Source organism: Musca autumnalis, unplaced genomic scaffold, assembly GCF_047663935.1.
Source record: "Musca autumnalis isolate F117 unplaced genomic scaffold, ASM4766393v1 scaffold_5, whole genome shotgun sequence".
NCBI classification, from domain to species: domain Eukaryota; kingdom Metazoa; phylum Arthropoda; class Insecta; order Diptera; family Muscidae; genus Musca; species Musca autumnalis.
In genome coordinates this window covers 170553561-170576809 of record NW_027412088.1, presented here as the reverse complement: position 1 = coordinate 170576809, position 23249 = coordinate 170553561, and the positions used below count along the sequence as shown (strand labels likewise).

The 23249-nt window shown below is 37.9% G+C and overlaps 1 protein-coding gene across 1 annotated transcript in view; it reads right to left on the bottom strand.

The window, feature by feature from the left end:
• The window catches only part of LOC141405352 (uncharacterized), a 35594-nt gene extending 18016 nt beyond the window's left edge, over positions 1-17578 (bottom strand). The window contains exons 1-2 of the mRNA XM_073989582.1: positions 16970-17578; positions 1009-1233 (exon numbers count right to left, since the gene is read on the bottom strand). Coding sequence (XP_073845683.1) covers positions 1009-1233; positions 16970-17039 — 295 coding nt within the window. The 5' untranslated portion in view covers positions 17040-17578. The remainder of the gene's footprint in view (positions 1-1008; positions 1234-16969) is intronic.
• Between the last annotated feature and the right edge of the window lie 5671 nt (positions 17579-23249).

The window sequence follows — 23249 nt, the reverse complement described above, 5'->3', positions numbered from 1 at the left end:
CATTTCTAGAGATTTATTATTACATCTGCCATTTAAAATAAATGTTACATTTTGTAAAAATATGGCAATATCAGGCAAAAAAGACTGTACCATGGTGGAATAAGAAGGTGTTACATCAAATCATACCAAATGTCTAATTTGATGACAATAATGCAGAGCTGTGGATTGCTTGATTACATTTTGTATGAGATTTTATTCACAATAATGCATTTTGACAACTAGTCTGAAAATCAGCTGTTTTTGGCGCTGTACCTTCTTATTGTGCCATGGACTGTACACATCAAATTTACTCAAATCTGATTGGTTGATTTGGATATGCTCTCAAATTTTTCTTGTTTTTTTTTTTTTTGGTAAAGCATACTTTCGGGCGCACTTTGATTTTTAAAAGGAACACATACCTCCTTTTAGTTTATCTGACACTTATTTTTAAAGGAAACATGTAAAAACAAAAAACGTGTTATCTGTCCGATACCGTCCAAAATTTAACTACAGAAAGGGTGTAATAATGGACCATGTAATAGCTGTAGCGTCTTTCAAGCAGAGATTCTTGCTATCAGCAAAGCAATAGAGTTGGTTAGAGGACTTGAAAACAGCCTCACAGGACCGTAACTATATACTATGTATGTCATTAATCAGGCGGCTCTTAATCATGAATGTTATGCTGTTATGCACCGTGGACTTATCAGCTCCCAAGAGTATGCAAAAAATCCTTGCTTTGGCTTCGTTATCGTTCTGGGGTAAAACAACTGTTGTGATATCGTTATAGCTCCTCTTCTCCTCAATGGAATGATAAGCTCCCCAATAAATTAGAGCCACTTATCATTAAAACGAAAAATTGCATACCAAACTCTTGTCACTAGGTCAAATTTACCATTAAACTGGGTTATTAGCAACAATTATTTTCGTTGTTTACACAATTTTCCATGTCGATGTGTACGTGGCTGCTTGGCTGTTTGAGGTTAAGAATGCACATACATATGATATAAAACAACAAAAAAACATATTTACCATCCAAATTTTTTGGCGCACAATTTAAGGTTATGTTCTCCCCCTCATGTGAATAATAAACAATGTTTAATTTGTTTTCAAAGTAGGGTTTTACTGAATTGGTTTTTGGGGTCACATCGCCGTTGGTGGGAACAACCTCAGGCTCACTTTCATCGCCGTAATCGAATTCTGGTGAGCCGACATCCTGTTTACCCTTTTGTTGTTGATTCTCCACAGCGTCAATGCCTGCAAAAGAAAAGGATACACAATGAGTACAATATAGATTGAGAGAGGGAAGTAGGGAGAGAGAGAAATATTTAACAATAGATAAGAAAACAAGAGATAAGGTTAAGTATAACAACAAAAGACATGCTTGGCTTTAGCACACATAAGGAAGATTTATTTTTTTTTTTTGGATTTTCTGTTTTGCAATTTTCTGCTAAGGAAGGCGAAAACGCAAACAACCAAAAAAAAAGTATTTTAAGGAAAATCATTGTACATATGAGATGTTTTGTAAACAAAAGCAAAAATATTAATCCATATTTTAGGGTGTGTATGACAAGCAGTGGTTTCTGCATAGTTGTGAGATGTGTGCATTACCGAAAAAGAACAACAACAACAATAATAATGGGGAAAAGAATTTAAGGAAACTGATGCTAATGTTTGCTGACTAAGAAGGCGGGCAAGCACCAATGATCGTTTGTCCGCTGCTGCTGTTGATGATTTTCGAATGAAATATGCAATTTTTCGTTGTTGTTGGAATTAGTATTCAATTTTTTTCTGTTTAAAAAATATACAAAATCTCACACATCCCATCCATCCATCGTCCATATGGATGAACCTGGTAAAATACATCCATCCACCCATACATTTATACCTATGTATGTACAATATGGTCGGTGTATGGGAGTGGGTTCGTGCGTGCTGGCATTCTTAATACAGTTTTATTTGTTTCAAATATTGCACACGCATTGTATAACTGTTGGATGTTGGCCCGTTTTGTCTGTCTTATGACTGACTGACATACCGAATCGTCATCATAGTCCTCGTCCTCCCCTTCGTCAATGGGTGATTGTGTCGAAAAAAAAGCAACAACATTGGGGTGGACGGACACCGAACGTCATGTCTGTCCATCTGTCTGTCTGCCAGCCACCATGCGTGTGTATGGGTAAATTTGGCTCCGCAAGTATAGTTTTTTCTTTTTCATGTGGCGTTGGCGATGATGTCAGCAGCAGAGTCAGAATGTAGTTTTCCAATATTTAAATGTTCATGCACATTCCACCAAAAACGACAAACGGCCAAATGTACAAAAATATTGTTTGTTGTTGTCTTCACAACGACCAATAACAACAGCAACAACAGAAGCAGCAGTACCATTGGCACATGACCGTATTGGCAAGAATGTTTTCAAGGGCCCCTTAACATAGAATAAGTACATAGTAGCAATAAAAAAACTAAAGAAATAAATAAAAGCTGTGTTCCAGAACTAAAAAGTTTTTACAATTTTTACACATTTTACTCGAAAAAGCGTTCCCGTACACAAAAAAGTTCTAAAATGTTCACTTCTCTTTAAACAGAAATGGCGCTGAATGACGCTCTCTTTAAAAACTTTTTACACGACAAATTTGGGCGAGTAAAAAAATAGTAACATGGTTGCCGGCGTCTGATTGGCTGATACGCCGACTTTGACATTTGTTCCAGTTTTTTTTTTTGACGTATTTTCCATTTTTCCGTTCTCGAACTATTTCAAAAAGCTTGTGTGTGACAACAAATTTTTTGCAGTTCTCTCTTTTACGAGTTTAACCATTAAAAAGTACGGGAACGGAGCTAAAGTTCGGCGATTCTATTGTTCGAAGGTAAAAGTAAACTTATAGACCTTTGACCTTTTCACAAATTTCTTTAAAACAAGTGAAAAGCTTTAAAAACTCAGAAGATTCTTCTCTATAAGGAAAAAACCTTTTGCACCTCTCCTATAGATGGCATACCTTCTCCAAGACTTATATCCATTGATTGAAGACAATTTTTAGTTAGGTATTATGTTTTAAATACTTACAGAAACACCAAGGGCTTATGGCCGCGGCACATACGGCGCGTGGAGCGTCGCGTTACAACAACCACATGAAAAATGCATAACCAAACTTGGCATCACTTACACATTTTTCATATGGTTGTTGTTTTCAACGCGCAACGCGTCGCACAACGGATCGTATGCGTCGAGGGCTTTAGCTTTGTGCAGTTAAACTGGCATTGGACCTGTAAAGTAGATAAAACAGCAGCCTTTCTTTCTCCGATTTTCTAATGACCCTGGGCTCAATTCTATTTCTATGAACATGTGAAATGAAAACTTTTAGGAAGGAAAAAAAAACTGTCAAATGAAAAAAAATACGCCTGATGAGCTGGCTAATAAAAACCAACAGCAAAACGATCGTAGCGTAATGGTTGAGTGTGTGGTATTTCGCTAGAATTCATTTTTCAATACAAAACTCCTTTGGCCATGTTAGCTCGATTAATTCAATTAATTAAGAAAAAAATCTATGCGATGTTCGAGTCAAACGAAGTGCAGATATTGGATCCGATCATCACCTCGTACTAGCCGTACTACAAATGAAAGTGAATGCCTGCAAGAAAATCCACCAAACATGTCCATCTAAAAATTCGACGTGGCTAAACTCTCTGAGCCTCATCATAAACAAACTGTAACAAATGAAATAATTAAATTTTCGGAGGATCAATATCCGGAAAACGACGGAATCGAAAAGATGTGGAAACATATAAAAGAGAAAATTCAGTGCATATGCGAAGAAAAAATAGGACAATATTCAAAAGAAAAACGAGAATGGCTATCTATTACTACGTGGACCCTAATTGAAGAAAGGAGAAATCTAAAGAAATTAAAAAATGATGAGCCATGCCCAGCTCGGCGTGTAAAACTGGAGAAAGAATAACAACTAAAGAACAAAGAAGTGCGTAAAGCTTGTAACGGGTGTTTTTTTACAGGTTTGTTTTTCGTATAGAGATAAAACTGGCATTTTGTGGTCAAATCTGGCAACTCTAATGTCATTTATGTTCAGTTTGGTTTGCCATTTCATCATGAACAGGTTGACAAAAGAACAACGCTTGCAAATCGTGCAAATTTATTTCGAAAATAATGGTTCAGTTCGCGATGTTTACCGCAAGCTCCGTCCATTTTATGGTCGACATAAGCGTCCATCGGAGCAATTAATTCGGTTAACCATGGATCGTTTTCGCACTACGTTTACTCTATATGATAATACGCATCCGCAGAGACGTCGAACAGTGCGCACCGAAGAAACAATTGCCGCTGTAGAGCAAAGTGTTGAAGAGGACCCGAATGAATCGATTCGCCACCGTGCACAGCAATTGGAGTTTTGTCCATCAACTTTATGGAATATTTTGCGCAAAGATCTTGGCTTGCGACCTTACAAGATCCAGCTTGTGCAAGAATTAAAGCCGCGAGATCATGCAATGCGTCGTGATTTTGGTGTATGGGCCGAAAATGAGATTGATCTCGATGCTGATTTTCATCGCAAAATTTTGTTCAGTGATGAGGCTCATTTTTGGTTGAATGGCTACGTCAACAAGCAAAATTGCCGCATTTGGAGTGAAGAGAATCCACATAAGACCCTTGAGACACCATTACATCCACAAAAACTGACTGTTTGGTGTGCTCAATGGGCTGGTGGAGTCATTGGGCCATACTTCTTCCGAAATAATGCTTGAGAGGCAGTTACCGTTAATGGAGACCGGTATAGAGCCATGATAACCGACTATTTTGTTCCCGAATTGGATGGCATGAATGTGGATGAGTTGTGGCTCCAACAAGACGGCGCTACATGCCACACAGCGCACGTCACAATCGATTTTTTGAAGGAAACATTCGATGAGCGCATAATTTCGCGGAATGGACCTGTCAATTGGCCATCAAGATCGTGTGATTTGACACCATTGGATTATTTTCTTTGGGGATATGTGAAGTCGCTCGTCTACGCCAACAAACCAAAAACGTTAGGGGAATTGGAAGCCAACATTAGTGGCGTTATTGCCGACATACGGCCCCATATGCTCGAAAAAGTGGTTGAAAATTTGACCTCTAGAATTGGCTTTATTCGAGCCAGCCGAAATCATATTTAAACATTAATGGCATAAAATTATCCTTCCAATAAAGCCAAAATGATGGACAATAAAACGATTTTCTTGTGTTTTATTTCAATTCTAAGTTCTATACCACTAAAAAAACACCCGATAGAAAGGACAAAAGGCTATTCATAGACGAACTTGCCACTCTAGCTAACGACGTTACTAGTAAAAATGACACTTAAACCGTTTATAAACTTACTAAGAAGCTTATTGGAAAGGATATTTCAGCAGATCGGCCAATTAAGTCTAAAGATGTCGCAAGTGTGTCAAGTCGCACTCGATTGGCTAAAGGGAGATTTTGTACACGAGGTAGAGGAAGTATTTATTTTATGCCCGCAGGGGCGGTCTTAACGACCCCGCGGACCCCACGTGAATCCAGTGAGCGACTGTCCCGGAGCGAGCGGTTCATGGGTCAGCGTCTGTTTTCCCATGTTAGGGGCGGCTGAGTACTAAAACACCTGCAGCGTCTGTTTGCCAGGAACGGCCCGCTATACAAACATTCAAAACGTGTCTTTGGACTCAACACCCATCGACTTAGTACACTGATGTTTTTAAGAATGGAAAGAAACAATTATAAAGAATACACAACTCCAAGGGGTAATGGTATGAGAGATCCACCTGCTCTGGCAGCTGGCACAAGGATTTTGGAGGTGTCTAATCTATGCAAGAACATTTCGATGAATGAAACCGAACCAAATCAAAGATTATTCTGAGGCCCTATGCTCCACAGGGAGTGAAAGATAACAGAAGAAGAAGAATTAAAGGGATGATATAGAAATGAGCAGAAGAAAGTCTTAATAGACGACTAGAAAGGAGTCTTTATAGACGAACAGGTGCTGAGTGGAGTCTATATATGTATGTATGGATGGGACTTATTAATCTCCTATATGAAGGTGGGATGATATCTCCGGAACTGTTTAACCTCTACCTTTCCTGTATACCGCCCCTCTCCAGACGGCATTGAGATCGTAACGTAAGCGGATGATTGTACAATCCTGGCGTCAGGTATCTATCCTGATGACATCTGTGACAGACTGAACTCCTATTTAGCCGATCTTACCATCTTTTTTCACGCGAGGAATATGCAGATATCCACCACTAAATCCACGGCTACTCTATTTACCACATGGACGGCGCAGTATAGAAGAGAGTTGAATGCCGTAGTCGATGGTAGCAGAATTCCTGTCTCAAATTTCTAGGGGTCACATTCGACACTACGTTCACGTTGCCCCCGAATGCCAAAACAAGGTCCTCAAGTCTGCACTTGGGGTGCAGATAAAGAAACCTTGTTGACCACATTTAGCGTGATAGGTCGTTCTGTGGTAAGCTATGCGGCTCCAGCTTGATCCCCAAATTTAGTTGATACGTATTGGAAAGAGATTCAACAGCAACAGGGTGCCTCCTCAAATCTACAGTGGACCATCTACATGAGGAGGCAAAGATTCTTCCAGAACGAGAACATAATGAGATGCTGTCGTTGCAGTACTTGCTCGGGTGTTACCGTGAGAGCCATCCCAATCACCATCTGCTGGCTAGGTCCGACACACCCAGGCATATCAGGAAGGATACTCATGCTCTAGAGAGGGAGGTCTAACAATATAGGAGAGAATCTCTAGATCAAGAGACATATCAGTCAGGTCTGAATAGCATTCACACGGACGCAGTTGCTAAGGCCATAAGCAAATACAGTGTAAATAAAGTCATCGTAGTACATCCCCCAACTATCGCAGCTGAGTAGCGTCAGCTGCCACGACAAACCAGAGTAGTTTTGGCTCAAATACGTTTAGGATATTGCAGTCGCTTAAATTCCTATTGGGCAAGTATCGATAGCACCGTGCAAGACATCTGCCCAGTATGCGGCATGGGCCCGCACGACACAAAACACCTTTTCAACTTCCAAGCCAAACCTACTCATCTAACTACTCCAGTGTGGGATCTGCGGTTACATCCCATCGATGCAGCCACTTTCCTGGAACTGGAGATAGACCCAGAACCAGATTGAGCAGAAGAACGAACACACAAACACAATAATAAACACTGTTACAACAAAAACATAAGAAGATATTTGTCGGTAACTCGAAAAATGAGTTACAGAATTTCACTACTGGTTAATGCCCTAGACAGACGGCAGCGTTAATTTGCATTAACTGCCTTAATTCAAATTAATTCGTGCATTATCCACATTCTTAATGCACAAAAACAGAGTGAATTTAAACTGAATTTAGGTATTTCATTATGGCAATGCTGTAAAAGAGAGCCCATATTCATGTAGGAGAGAGAGCATATTCATGCTCTGAGACACAATTTCCATTGCAAACAACAACAAAACAGTTGTTTACCAGCAAACAGCTGTTTCATAAATGCATGAACTGTCGTCTGTCAGGTTAAAATTATATGCACATCTTAATGCAAATTAATTCTTGCATTATCCACATTCTTAATGCACAAAATCAGAGTGAATTTAAACTGAATTTAGGTATTTCAATATGGCAATGCTGCAACAGAGAGCCCATATTCATGTAGGAGAGAGAGCATATTTATGCTCTCGAGACACAATTTGCATTGCAAACAACAACAAAACAGCTGTTTACCAACAATCAGCTGTTTCGTAAATGCAGGAACTGTCGTCTGTCAGGTTAAAATTAAATGCACATCTTAATGCAAATAAACGTTGCCGTCTGTCTAGCGCAATGGTGCTCGCTTCCTTACGGTAGCGTAAAAAAACAATGATTGACATCGCTAATTAAATTTTAACATTGATATTTCTTGCTGGAATAATATTTCATACAACATACCTATCGTGGATAATTTTCAATCGATTTTTATCTTTTTTCGCAGTGCATATAAAAATATTCCAATTCTAAAATAGACCATTTAAAAGAAATGCATATGCGCAACTTTTGCTCAATGACGCATATCCTTTCTTTTTCTGATATTCTAATGAACATGTCTCGTTCCAAAGATATTTGCTGATAAAAGAAGCCATTCATTAGTTCCATTAAGGACCCAATATGCATTAAATGTACAGTCTGTCCCAAATATATTTTGACGAAGTAGTACTTGATATGTTTTTATGCACAAATCCAAAAAATAAACATTATTTGATCTAAGATAGAGATATTCCCTATAATTCCTCTAGTTTTGTCACACAATAGCTCCGAACAGACTCGATGACTCGCTAATTTCCTTGTCACATTATTCATTCATCATTAATATTTGAATTAATTATGGAAAAATTTAACATTCTTCCGCATTCAAATAATGACCAAACAAAAATGATCATGACCTTTGCATTTAAATTGAAATTAAACTCAAAATTACAAGACAATCATTTTTTTTGGTTAAACGAAGGCACCATTAACGAGTTAAAGAATGTCCATAAATGGTGAAAAAAATTTTGGGGGTGCCCTTGATATTCATATTTTTGTAGTAATTATTATTACAAATGATGATGACACTATACGCCACTGTTGGGTCTACATTAGATCTACTCCCCCACTGCTGTAACCTGCTCTAACCATCATCTATCCCGTCATCCATTGAGAAATCCAGCAGAGGCACCCATCACAACCAATAATAACAAAAATATTGTTGTTGTATTAATATACCAAACACATTTAGTCACGTCCAAAAAAAAAAGATGATATTTTTAATGGGGTTTTACAGCAACAATAACAAAAATACAGCCAAAGAATACAACAACATCAAAATTTTATTTCAATTACTTTAATTCATTACACGCTTTTTATAGGAGTGTCATCGTATCCAATGGAAATTGGATAGAAGAAGCAAAAACAAAAAAAAAAGCAAACGTTTAAAAACACTAAACGCTGTTTGGCAGCTTGCGCGACCGAGCGAGCGTACTCGTATGCTAGAGTAATACCCTCTATTTTCTAACTTCTATGGATAAATATGACCAAATATGTGGCTATGTATTTATGGTTAGTATATTATGGGAATAATTATCATTTAGATATTACAACAACCAAACAACGAAGAAGAAGAAGAAACTTCATTATCGCCACCAACATTCACTCATTGTTTTATTATTGGCGTATAACGAATTATGCTTCTCGCTCGCTGACTGACTTCTGGTCTTCCTCCTTCAAACGCTCATAAAAAATTTATACTTTGTTTGGGTTCAATTGATTGAAAAGGCAACAACAAATTTACAATAAAAAAATTGTCTATATGGGAAAAGGAAGCAAAAAAGTTTTTTTTATTGTTGTCTTTGTTGCTATTTGAACTTTAAAATTTGTGTGGAAAAAAATTGTTTGCCAAAATTGGAAAATATTAAATAATTTTTATGATTGATTTTTTCGATTGGTTATTATTCCTTATATGTAGCTAAAGGGTGGCAATATTAGTTCCTGATATTGTATACCCAAATTTATGCAATATTTAAATTTATTACTTAATTTTCTATGGGAATTCTGCAGCGACAACAAAATATTACTTTGGTCACACACGTGTGCGTATTAGACGTCATAAATTTGAAATATCAAATTCAATCGAATCTCAGGATGTTACTTTTTCAAATCTCTATACTCGCAGTCAAATAGAGCCCTCATAGAAATCCCAGGAGAACGGATTGCTTACTTTTCTATGGGAATTCTGCAGCACCGATAAAATATTATTTTGATCGAACATAGCCACAGGTCTTCAACGACCAAGGGATAATATTTGATAAACATTTCGCGGATGTTTTTCAATCGATATCTCTCTTTTTTCGCAGTACCTATACAATTTTTCCAATTGTGAAATAGACCATTTAAAAGAAATGTATTTGCGCCATTTTTTTAAGTAATACCCTAGACAGACGGCAGCTTAATGTCCACATTCTTAATGTACAAAATCAAAGGGAATTTAAACTGAATTTAGGTATTTCAATATGGCAATACCGTAAAAGAGAGGCCATATTCATATGAAGGAGAGAGCATATTCATGCTCTGAGACACAATTTGCATTGCAAACAACAAAACAGTTTTTTTACCAGCAATCAGCTGTTTCGCAAATGCAGAAACTGTCGTCTGTCACGGTAAACTTAAATGCAGTTCTTAATGCAAATTAATACTATGTTTACATTTACGAAATCCACTCGATTTCAACTGTCAATTCCATTGGTCAAACATCAAATGAAATCCAATCGATTTCAGATGAGTTTTCATTTGACGTATACACAAAGGAATTGACAGATGAAATCGAGTGGATTTCGTAAATGTAAACATAGTATAACGCTGCCGTCTGCAAGGGCATTTAGGTATTTCAATATGGCAATACCGTAAAAGAGCCCATATTCATATGAGGGAGAGAGCATATTCAGGTATTCATGCTCTGAGACACAATTTGCATTGCAAACAACAACAAAACAGTTGTTTACCAGGAAACAGCTGTTTAGTAAATGCAGAAACTGTCTTCTGTCAGGTTAAAATTAAATACGCATCTTAATGCAAATTAATCTTGTCGTCTGTCTAGGGCAGCGACGACCACAGAAATACAACCAAAGCGAAGACATGTATGAACGTATGAGTGAAAAAAGCAACAACCACATTATGTTTTTGTTTGTTTTCATTCAATTACACTGTACGTGAGAGAGAGAAGCAAATGCAAACACAACTCAGTGGGCGCCCTCACTATACGATCTAAGCAAAGAAGCTCGTCCCTGGTCTAGGACAGCGTCGCTCAAGAATTTCCATCAATGTTTTAATAGGTGTGTATGTATGATTGAAGAAAACAACAACCACATGATAGCTTCGTTCCACTACTTTTTTAATGATAAAAGAGACAAAAGAGCAAACTGTCGAAATGAGTCCAACACACATTTTTCCAAAATGTACGGGAACGGAAAAATGGCAGAAACGTCAAAAAATCTAGAACAAATGTCAAAGTCGTCGTGTCAGCGAATCAGAAGTTGGCAAACATGTTGCACATTTTTGCTCGCTCAAATTTGTCGTGTAAAAAGTTTCTAAAGAGAAAGCTATTCAGCGCCATTTTTGTTCAAAGAGAAATGAACATTTTGCAACTTTTTTGGTTTGCGGCAACGCATTTCGGGGATAAATCTGCAAAATGTGTTAAATGTATAAAAACTTTCTAGTTCTGGAACGAAGCTGATGTTTATTGTTATTTCCATTCACTTACTCTGTTCCAGAACCTGCAAGAAGCTACTAGTTTTTACTACGATACCATTTTTTCCTTTATGTTATCGGAGAAAATAGTAAAAATTAGTAGATTCTTGCAGTTCTAGAACAGAACAACTGTAAGTGAGTGAGAGAGAGAGAGAGAGAGAGAGAGAGAAGCAAACGCAAAAACAACTCAGTGGGCGCCCTCACTATAGGTGTGTACGATAACTTTCCCAGCAATAATTACTCAGTCAGTTCCAGCAACCTCTCTCAGTGAATTTTTCTCTCTTAAGCAAGAGAAATTGCTGAAAGTTATCGAACTGCTGTTTGCAAAAACTTGCAAGAAAGTCAGCTGTTTCCGAAAATGTATGTAATTTGTTTCTTTTGATATTTTAAACCAAATGGAACAAAAACATACTTTTTAAAATTGAAGTTTATTTATTTAATGCTTTAGAATCTAAAAAAAGTGCAATTGTGAGATTTTCTTGGTCAAAAATGTTAACATTTCGAGTTGTTTACATCGAACAGGGTTAAATTTTCCCAGCAAAAATTTGCAAGTTCTCAGTCACAAAACTCTCCAAAAATCTCTCCAAACTCGCTCTCTTTTGCTGGATAATATTGTTATCGAACAGCATTCAGTAAAAATTTGTACGAATTTGTACACATTTTTGGGTTATCGTGCAGATCTTTGCAAAGATGCGCGTCTCTAGACTCTAGAGTATAAGACTCAGATTTTCTAATGACCATGTCTCGTAATTTGTTGGCGGTGGTTTCACTAAAACCTAAAGGAGATTTCGACATAGGACAAAAGGTCTTCAATCGGATCACAGGATGACATTTTTTTCTCTAAACTTGGCATGATTTCCTATAAGGACTTCTGTTCTGATTTCCGTGGAGGAAATCATTTATTTTATTTCTTTCAAATATTTATTATAATCAAAATTACAATAAAATTATGTAAAAAATAGCACTAGTATCTAAGGCTATCGGCTAGGGAGGAAATCATAACAAATTTGATGGAACAAACATTTAGCAACTCGACCCAAAGCAGCTAGGAGATCATACTAGTATAACAAAGCCAGTAAGACGAAACTTAGTACTGATTGAGGTGCCCATAAGATTAATTGAAATAAGTAAAAGAGTGAAATCAAAAAAGCAAAGCGAAAGTCTTCAGTGCAGTCATGGTTACTGCTGTATAAAGACTTTTTTCAAAATCAATGAAGATTAGAAGAAGTTCAGGATTAAATGATCAGCTGATTAGCAACCACTTATGAAAACTTGAGCTTGAGCGATGTTAATAGAATTTTCCTGGTGAACTTTGATGCGATTGGGGATCATTTTAGGAACTATTTTCACTATAGTCGATATCACACAAATTCCCCGCCAATTATCTTATTTTTTCAAGTCTACTTTCTTCACAACACTTGACTGTGGCACCCCTGTTTTCTACTATTCCAATACCACTTCTACCCCATCGACGTCCACAAATTGCTTCTTATTTTCAATATGACCTAAGTTCATTTTTCCTCACACCATAATAAGGAAGTTGCAAGCAGAATCTGATGCTCAGTAATATCAAAAGCCTACAACAGAAGGCAACAACAAAAACTAGACTTAATTAGTGACTATTGTAATGTCTAATAAGCTTCGATTGGGCCAGAGATAGGACTTTTTATAACAAAGAAAATTTCATTAACATACAGCTTCTAATAATTTTTCTGAAATTTACACATTTAATTCCGACCAATAAAACCATAATCCTTCTTCTATTGCGAGAATACCACTTGGGGAAGTATGGAGAAAAAATGATAACGTTGTAACAAAGACTTTAGCTTTCCACAGCAAAAAATTACAATGCTGAGGTCATGAATACCCGCTATTAAAATTTCAACACGATCCGTGAAGTGACCTTACAATGGATGAAAGCACAGAAGTGTTAACCTTTTTCGAGGATGTACCTGATGTCCCTCTTAGAACTGGATGCAATTTTTACAGTAATTTCTTTCGATATGGAACATTTCATTTATAATATACCCGATACTACTTCCGAGAGATTATACAACTATGCATAATTACTCGTAGTGTTTATTGTAATGTCTAATAAGCTTCGATTATGCCAAAGAAAATTTCATTAACATACAGCTTCTAATAATTTTTGTAATTAACGCAATTTCACATTTAATTCCGACCAATAAAACCATAATTCTTCATTTATTGCGAGAATACCACTTGGGCGGTGGTTTTGGAATATTCGGGCCGGTAGAGAGAGAAGTAGGGAAAGCTGAAAACGTTAGTTCGAGAGGAGTACGAATGAAGGGCCCATGAAGCATTGGTTTTCCTTAGCAAAAAAAAAAAATACAATTTTGTGACTGCCCACTAGAAGTGACCTTAAAATGGATTAAAACAAGAAATTGTTCAACTTTTGCTGAGGACGTACCTGAGGTCCACCTTAGAACTGGATCTAATTCTGAGATCCATTTCTTTGCTTATTTCACATTTTAAAGTTTCTATATCAGGAGCAATACGAGTAGATTTGTCAACGAAAAAATTTTATGATTATAATCAGAATCACAAGTAGTAACTTCGATGAAAATTTTAAAACAATTCTTGAACCTTCCTTAAACTGCTCTTAAGGAAAAATGTTGAATGTTTGTCGGCGAGGTAACGGAAGAAGTTATCGGATATAGTCCACTTCGAGATTGATTTAAATGTGAGAGAAATATGTATTACAATGTGAAAAGTTTTCACAAATGTCTGTCACTCCTTTCGATAGTTATCGTGCCTAGCAGTCATTTTTGTTGGGCATCGTGTTTAAAGATTTTAAATCACTGTGTAAGGAGGTAGGGACTTGCCCACGAAAAAGAAAACAAGGACTGCGTTCGACGAAAATCATCAAAACAATTCTCGAACATCCCTTTAACTTCATCTTCTTCAAGATATGAAACAAATCTTCATTTAATTTAACAGCACCATCATCAAAAGGTAAACCGTCATTATTTAGAAAAGCCACTTCGTCCGTGTTCCGTCTTTCCAAATTATTACTCAATTATTACCAGCACTATTATTATACCCTCAGCCTTTAGGCGAATGCTTGGTTTACATTTACGAAATCCACTCGATTTGGTTTGTTGGTTGTTCTGACATTTTAGTTTCTACCATGCCCCCCATTCCGCAGTGGTGATAGGGGACAGCTTTCCCTTCTGTTCTGACAATTTAGTTTCTACCATGCCCCCCATTCCGTAGTGGTGATAGGGGACAGCTTTCCCTTCTTGTCGTTAGTCACGGCAACCATCAGGTCGTCCTTAACTACTTCATTGAAGGGTCGTTTTATTGTTAAAGAGGCAGTAGTGTTATGTTTTTTCCTCTTGGCGGGCTTATTGTCCTCAGTTCGGGAGCGCTCACGTTTGGGGGAAGTTGGGCGATCGTCGCTTTTAGAGGTTTTGGCTTCCGCGTATTCTTCGACGATTTTTGTGTACCTAATCTTGTCCAACTCCTCCCGTTCGTGGGCCGTACCATTTGCAGCGTTCTTGCGGAGAATGAATTTTGCCTTCTGGTATAGGGCCTTTCGAACGTCGGCCGGACTTTTCTTGTTGGATTCTGTAGTTTTACCATCCTCAGTGACGGTCAGAGCTGCTGTTTTTGTGGTTGTCTGATGAAGTGTGTCAGAACTGACAACACAACACTTAGTTGGCTAGCTACCAGTTCCTGGCTGGATGCTAAAAGGTCATTCTCGGAAGAGTTGACAGACTGCAACCGAAGAGTTTGGTTTTTGTTTTCTTTTGTATTTTTCTCCATATGTTGTTCCCACGAGTGTGCCGTAAGGGGATGGACCATCGTACGCAGTGACAGCTCGCGCAGACTAGGCTACTAATAAGTACAACTCTACCCGTGCCCTGTCGTCGAGGGGGAAATTGCTAGCGACCAGACTTCTTTAGACACTAGTCGGCCATTCAGATCCTCAACGCAACTCCCACTACGTTGCAACGGAATTGACAATTGAAATCGAGTGGATTTCATAAATGTAAACCTAGCATAAGAAAGGTATACATATATGTACATACACTTTGATACGACAAAAAATGTTCTTCATCGAAATAACGGGTTTAGACCCCAAGTATGTTTTGATGAAATTCGTTTCAGCCAATTTGGAGTTGACTTAACCATGTGCCTCCGTTTGTCTGTCCGTCTGTCTGGCTGGTGCGCACGATAAATCTCGAACGGATGAACCGATTCGAAGGTGAATTCTAAAAGCTCCTCTCGGATCGTTTTGAACTTTTTTCAGCAGGTTGTCCTTGCGGCTCCCTTTACGACGGTACAATTTATTTTGGGCGCAAGTCCATACTTCCTGAAATAATGGCTCCAAGAAACCTTGACGGCACCAACTAAAATGGCAAATTCGCAAGATTACTCTCACGGAGAGATTCTGATTGGTCCAAACTTTGTACATCGTACTATTTCATCTAGTCATGAAACAGGCCGGAATATGGACTATATTGGTCCCGTCGTATGGGTACATCCACACAAAATTTGGGAAAAGTGCACTTCAATGCCTCGTCTCTGATCGTTTTGAATTTATTTGCAAAACGTTTAGGTACTACGTAAGATAACCCTCGAAGGGAGAAACCGATATTGTCCAAACGTTGAACATCGTATTATTTTCTACAGCCTCGAATTATATCCTATTATTGAAAAACATAGGACCACTCTTCCGGGTACGTCCCACAGAAAGTTTGGAAAGAGTGCAGATTAAAGACTCGTCTGGCCGTTTTTAAATTTTTGGTAACATGTTCTGTATGCTATTGATTATTTTCTTTAGGCCCGACGACTTTTCATATTCGATCAGTTGGTGTGATACCACTACCTGGTAGTTCTGCCATGGACACAACCAATTAGTCTTATATTACGTTTACATAGTAATAATAGTGTGTTTACATTGAACTGAATTTATTAAATAAATCCTTATAAAGGAAGTTAACCTGGAGGAAGTTAACCAATGTAAACATGGCTTTATTGGGGACCTATGCTTCCTTTCTTGCTCTTATGAATCGAGTATGTTCTCGAAATATTTTGGTCTAAAAAATCTAAAATCTCAACTGGGGCAACCCTTAAGTCTCATTACAATTATTGTGTTCAGATGGACAATCAAACAACCAGCAGCATTAATGGTTAATAACAATAATGATTGTCAAGTAGTGTAGTTTGTAATCCAAAATACAATAGGTCTTTATTTCCATTGCCATAGCGCCATCCTTCCTTCTAGAGTGGCAAAATCAACCAGTATACTCTCAAATAACAAGGGCCTATCCTATATTGTTTATGATATTGTTGTTGTTGCTCCCATTATACATAAGTAGTGGCTGGTGGTGACGATGACGGGAATGAATGGTGGCAGGCAATGGTGGTGGTAGTGTGTCTATATGTTATGTGAATTCTAATGTTTTTTGTTGTTAAGGAAAACACCCCTTTTTCCACAACAAAACATATAAAAATATTTTACAAAGATTTTACATTAATAATGGCAGAACGCACGCACGCAGGCACTTGTACACAGCCAGCCATACAGACCGACACACATAATCTCACATTTATTAATTAATTATGGTTCATAATGTTCTTTCTTTATAATCCTTTTGTGGAAAAGAAGTCTTTTTTAAATATTGAAATTAAGAAATAAATAAAAAGCGATTTTATTTTTAAAACTTTACCTGATATTTTTAACAAGCCCACAATAAAGAGCAAAGGCAACAGCAAGGTATTCACTTTATGGAAATGCATTTTTTTTTCAAAAAAAACTGTTTCACTGTATTGATTTTTATGTTAATAAATTTCTTTGCTTTAAAGTTTTCCAGTTGCCGTGTGTGTTTGTCCGTCTAACGCGTTGTGTCTGTCGTCTTTTTGCACAATACTTGAAATTTGAATTATTTATAGTTTGAAATTTTTTTAAAGCAATTTGTTTCTGTTTGGAATAGTATTTTGTAGTTTTTCCATCCACTTGTCTAGTTTGAATAATGAATGTTTGGTTGGTTGTTTGTTAGAGAGGATTTCTTTTTATTTTTGTTGTTAGTTTTTTTGTCTGTGTTTCTTTTTCTACATCGGCGGCGGCGTTGTGTGGATTAAATGTGAACCACGCTGGACTTGACATAAATACAAACTGATATGTGGTAATACATTTGCTTGGCCACAGAGCCAAAAAACATTGACGGCGCGGATATTTTTTGTTGTTGTTGCTGCTGTTGTATTTGTTTTCTCTCACAGGAGGGTTTGTTCTTCTACATATTTTCCGGTTTGGTTTGCACACATTTCAAACAAACAGAAACACAGAAATTCATTCAAAAGCGCCTCATTTTTTGGGTGTGTGTAGTTTTTCAAAATAATATGCAAAGACGACTAACCTCTCGCTCTCTCTATGGCTCTCATGGAAAATCATGTTTAACATTTGTAAACTATTAGAGAAAATTAGACACGCTCAGGAAAAATATGTGAGAAAAACCATGCCACTCAGAGTGATAAAGTGTGGAGGGAGAGAGACTGGAGAGCATGCAACATGCCATAATAGAAAAACATTTGCCGTTTTGTTTGAACGACCAGCCATATGATGATCAATCAACCTTACCACCCCACTTAATATACATTGGAGAAGAAGAAGCAGGAAAATTACTCTATTGTCTTCCGCCTAATGTTGCAGAGTTGCCACAATAAAAAGTTAAAGAGACATGTAAAACCTCCTGCAAAATCCTTCAAATGATATATCCCAAACATAGTGGAATAAAAGGGTGTTAATGCATTACTGTGAATTGCTTGTTTACATTTTGTATGCGATTTTATTCACAATACCACATTTTGACAACTGGTATGAAGATCAGCTGTTTTTGGCGTTACACCTTATTATTCCACCATGATCCCAACCATGAAAGATGGAAGCAGCATCATCGGAATATCGAATGGGATGAAGTACTTTGGTACCACATAACACGAACAATTGATTTTCTGTCGACAAGTGGATTATGTATTATGAAAGGCAAAGGAGATGAATTTAGCATATCAAAGGTTATTCTCTATGCGGGAAGGGCTATCATCGGAAGTTAAATTGCTTATCTACAAGTAAGTAAACCAACCTGTCATCACTTATTCGTTACATCATGGTCTGACAAATCATCCGCTCAAATTCGGAGAATAAAGGCCTCGGTACATAAGCGTCTGCCATTCCTTCTTAAGTCACATCTGGGTAAAGACCAAAAGCCCAGCTAGTACGAACTTGGATCGGTTCTTCATAATTCATTTATTAGAAAATGGCTTTAACAAGCGTACTTAATTACTTAAGATCTAAAAATATGGTAGAGAAGGATACTAAGGCCTAGGTACATAAAAAGCCTCGCCTGCATGTCTTGCTTGATTGTGATAAAAGAATAATGAAGGCCGGGCAAATTTCAAAATAGGTTGGTTGGTTTACGTGGTGGCTATAACCTTCATAGCCTCAATTAGTATGTTAAATATACCGTTTTGAAAACCATAGAGAGAGATTGTTATTCTGTTTAGTATGTTGGTAAATTATATCCAGCCTAATGAAGTGAGAAACCTCAGAAGGTCTCCCAGACCTAGTTCGGTTATCTCAGTAAGATCGTGTAGGATCGGTCGTCCTAGGGTTTTCAATCTTCTTTGCAATTGTGCAGGGCAGGAGCAGAGGAGGTGTTCAACCGTTTCTTCCTCTTTTTCGTTTCCGCAGCTGCGAAAGTAGTCATTGGGTGTAATATGTAAGCGCTTTGCATGCTAACCAATGGCCCAGTGACCGGTTAGCACCGCAATTAGTCTTGCCAGGTTCCGTCGATTTTGGCTGATCAGGAACTTTGTACGTTTAATGTTGTAGTGTGGCCATGTAGATTTTGATATTTTACAAATTTCAGTCTTGTCCCATCTGATCTCTCTGTTTGTGAAAGATAGTATTTGAAGATATCCCCTTTAACTACTCCCATTGGTGTTGCGACTGACGCCCTTGGAAGTTCGTTAGAGGTAGATCCCGATCTAGCTAGTTCATCTGCTTTTTTGTTACCATCGAGACCCTTATGACCTGTGATCCAAGTAAGAACTACTCTGGTCAGATGTCCTAGCTCAGCAAGTTCTTCTCTACATTCCTTCACCAGCTTTGATGTGACAATGTTTGAATTCAATGCTAGGAGCGCCGCTTGATTGTCGACAAAAATTCCTATTGAGTTTGGTGAGTGGTGCTGTAAAAGTATATTACAAGCTTCCTTTATATATATACATTGATGTCGTACACCTTCAGTGGTGTTCTATTGTTCCATTCTTTCCTGCTTGGAAATTTAACTTTAAAAGGCTGATCAAAAGTTATTGCAGGTGTACAGTAATAAGCATTTGTTGCTATTTTTCCCGGTAGTTTGAGAAGCACGCAGGCATGTATTGTATTGAGGGCTACAGCCGGACAAGTTCTCATTGCCCCTGTCACCCCGATACATGCGGATCTCGGTATGCTGTATAGTTTTTTCTGAATTGTTTTCTTTCCCACTGTTGGCCACCAAACGAGTGCTCCATATGTGAGTATTGGTCTTATTATGCTGGTGTACATCCATAACACCATTTTGGGTTTGAGGTCCCAGCGGCTCCCAAACATTTTGCGACATGTGTAGTATAAAGTAGGTAGGTTACTGGTTTTTTTTATTCTTTTATCAGAAGCAAGGAAGGCAAGGCTGCCTATGTACACAGGCCTTTGGCTTCATGTCTAGGACTGTGGTCAACGAATCCAAAATAGATCAGTGCATATTGAATTTGTTCATTCTATTTCAGCATCTGATATTGATTAAATATATAGAATCTTGTCAAAGATTGGTTTTGATATGTTGTAAATTTTTCTATTGGAATATTTCCGTGTTATTCCCACAGGCGTCGTACTGCTCTTATAGATGAAGCAAAATTATATTTTCCGTAATAATTTGTATCTTTTTCCGCCCTGTTGGAAAGCATAGCTGAATGCTAACGGAGGCGTCCACTGGTTGCAGATAGTGGAAAGCCCAGTAGATATATTGGGTAGCTGCGTATCATATAAGCAGTCGCGGACAGCTCAGCGACTACAGGGGGAGAGTCTCGGGAGCTATAATAGGTCACAAATTCCCGAGTTGGCCAGAGATCTCAGTAGTGACAAGGCGAATATTTGGCGCCGGAGTGAAAACCCAATAAAGCCAGTATGGTGGCTTAAAGGTAGCAACCCCACTACTATTCAAGGGTAGAATGGACCAATCCATCCACTTACCTGAAACTCAATACCTACAACAAATGAAGAAACAACACCCGTAATGTTGACGAACTTTAGCACACGAAAAAATGACACGAATTGCAACCTGGAACGTTAGAACACTGAGCGATTCTACAAGGCTTGCGCAGGTCTTATAAATCGTAGACATCGGAATCCTTGGGATAAGTTAAATGCGATGGACCAAAAATGGGGAGTTTACAACATCAAACGGAAGTCTAGTCTTGTTCAGTGGCAAAGCGGAAAGACGAGAGAATGGAGTCGGCATTATGCTCTCAAAAGGTACTAAACACACACTAAAATCTTCTATGAGAAAATGACCGCTACTATTGCAAAGGTTCCTTGTCGGGACATTCTACTATTTATTGGCGACTTCAATGCAAAAATTGGGTCCGAAAACACCGGAATAACACAGATAATGGGCAAACAAGGGATGGGAAGAAGAAATGATAATGGAGAGCGTTTTATCGCGATGTGCCAAGCCTTCAACCGCATCATTGGTGGCTCGATATTCCCACATAAGTAAGTACGCAAATATACTTGGACATCGCCCGATGGAAACACAAGAACCACAACTACATCAGCATCCGGAAGCAATGGAGAAGTTCTTTAACGGATGTTCGAACAAAACGAAGTGCAGATATATACAGCCACCATGAACTGGTCATTGCCCACATCTGACTCAAGCTGAAGAGAGTCCATAGAAGATGCAATACTCAGAGAGTACGGAAACTTTTTGAGGTCCAAAAATTAACAAACGCCAATACAAGAGAAGAGATGAGACAGCAAATAAATAATACTCTTTTGCCAAACAACAACTACTCATGGGAAACTACTTGTAATATGCTAAAGAACATAGCAGAGGATAAAATTGGATACGTCAGCAGCCAAACAAGGAAAGCCTGGATATCCGACAATACCTGGAATTTAATCCAAGAAAGAAATCGCTTAAAAATACAATCACTTAATAACCCTAATATACTACCAACATATCAAAACGTTGCAAATCAAGTGAAACGGTCAGCACGTACCGATAAGAGAAAATAACCAGAAATGGCAAAAGATGCCGAAAATGCAGCAGGAGCAAATAATATGCCCAAATAATTGGCCAAATATCTAACCAAGCACTCAACAGAAACAGAAGAATTAAGGATACTAATGGCGATATAATTAATAATGTTGAATCGCAAGCTGAAAGGTGGAAACAACACTTTGCAAGCATTAGCAATAGTTATGGAAACGACGAAAACGAGAGTGCCAACAACAACAAAAACATGCCTGTTAATGAGGAAATTGACGAGAACTCTACCAACAATAGACGAAATTTCAAACGCGATTATGGCACTTAAAAGAAACAATTCTCCAGGGGAAGACAGCATACCGGCCAAAATGTTACAGATTGAACTGAGGACTTCAGCAGAAATTCTACATCCCTATTTGACGGAAGTCAGGCAGCTAGAAAGACTACCAAATAGTTGGACGCACGGAGTAATCATAAAACTCCCCAAAAAAAGGCGACTTAACAGACTGCAACAATTGGAGTGGGATAACCCTCCTTAACACGATTTACAAAGTATTAGCCATAATCATTAACAATAGGCTACAGGTGATCGAGCGCTCATTACGCGACGAACAAGCTGGATCCAGACCCCATCGTAGTTGTATCGACCAATCGAATACTCTCCGAATACTTATCGAACAATCCATCGAATGGCAATCGCCTTTATACCTAGTGTTCATTGACTTCACGAAAGTATTCGATTCGGTAAAACGCAGTGCAATATGGAATTGACTGCGAAATAATGGAGTCCCACAAAAATAATCCACATAATAAAAGCAATGTATGAGAATGTGTCACTCAAAGTTCGACACAACAATGTATACAGCGATACATTCACCACAAATATCGGAGTGAAACAAGATTGCCCTCTATCCCCGCTATTGTTTGCGCTAGTGCTTGGCACTGTAATGGCCGAAGTCTGCAAGTGAACGAGAGGAATTGCATGGGGATTTCAGCGCCATCTTAAAGATTTGGACTTTGCAGACGATATACAGTTGCTCACACTGAAAGTGAACCACCTCAAACATAAAAAAATTTTTGCTTATAAAACATAAAAAGAAGTATATTTCGGTGGGGTTTTCTATTTTATTTTATTCATTAAACAAAAGAGATAATTTACAACGTGTTTGCTTATTAATATTCTGTTTTAAAATTAAAATATAAAATAAAAACTAAAAACTACCCAGCAAAATGTTCTATACCAAAGATGTCATTCAATCATGGGTAAAAGTGGTCTGGCATGTCATCTTTTTAGCATCATCATCGATGAATTTTGTATGAGCGTGGACCCCAAAAGATGCTATTCATTTTTGGATCCAATGCATGTCATTTACACCAATGCTTTGAGATGTCATTTTCACCAATGCTTTGGCATGTCATTTCCACGAATGCTTTGGCATGTCATTTCCACCAACCCTTCGCAATGGCATTATCATTACCACGAGAGTTGTGATTTGGAGTCTCCGCCAACATCAAACCTATTGTAAATAAATAATCCTATAAATTTAGAAAAATGTGTATAAATAAAAACACAAAATTCATCTCTATTGGATCGACGGAATGGGTTCAAATGCTGATGAAAAGATCGGATCTTTCACGACTTCCTTTGCATGGGTTCAAATGCTAATGAAAAGGTCGGATCTTTCACGACTTCGTTTGAACC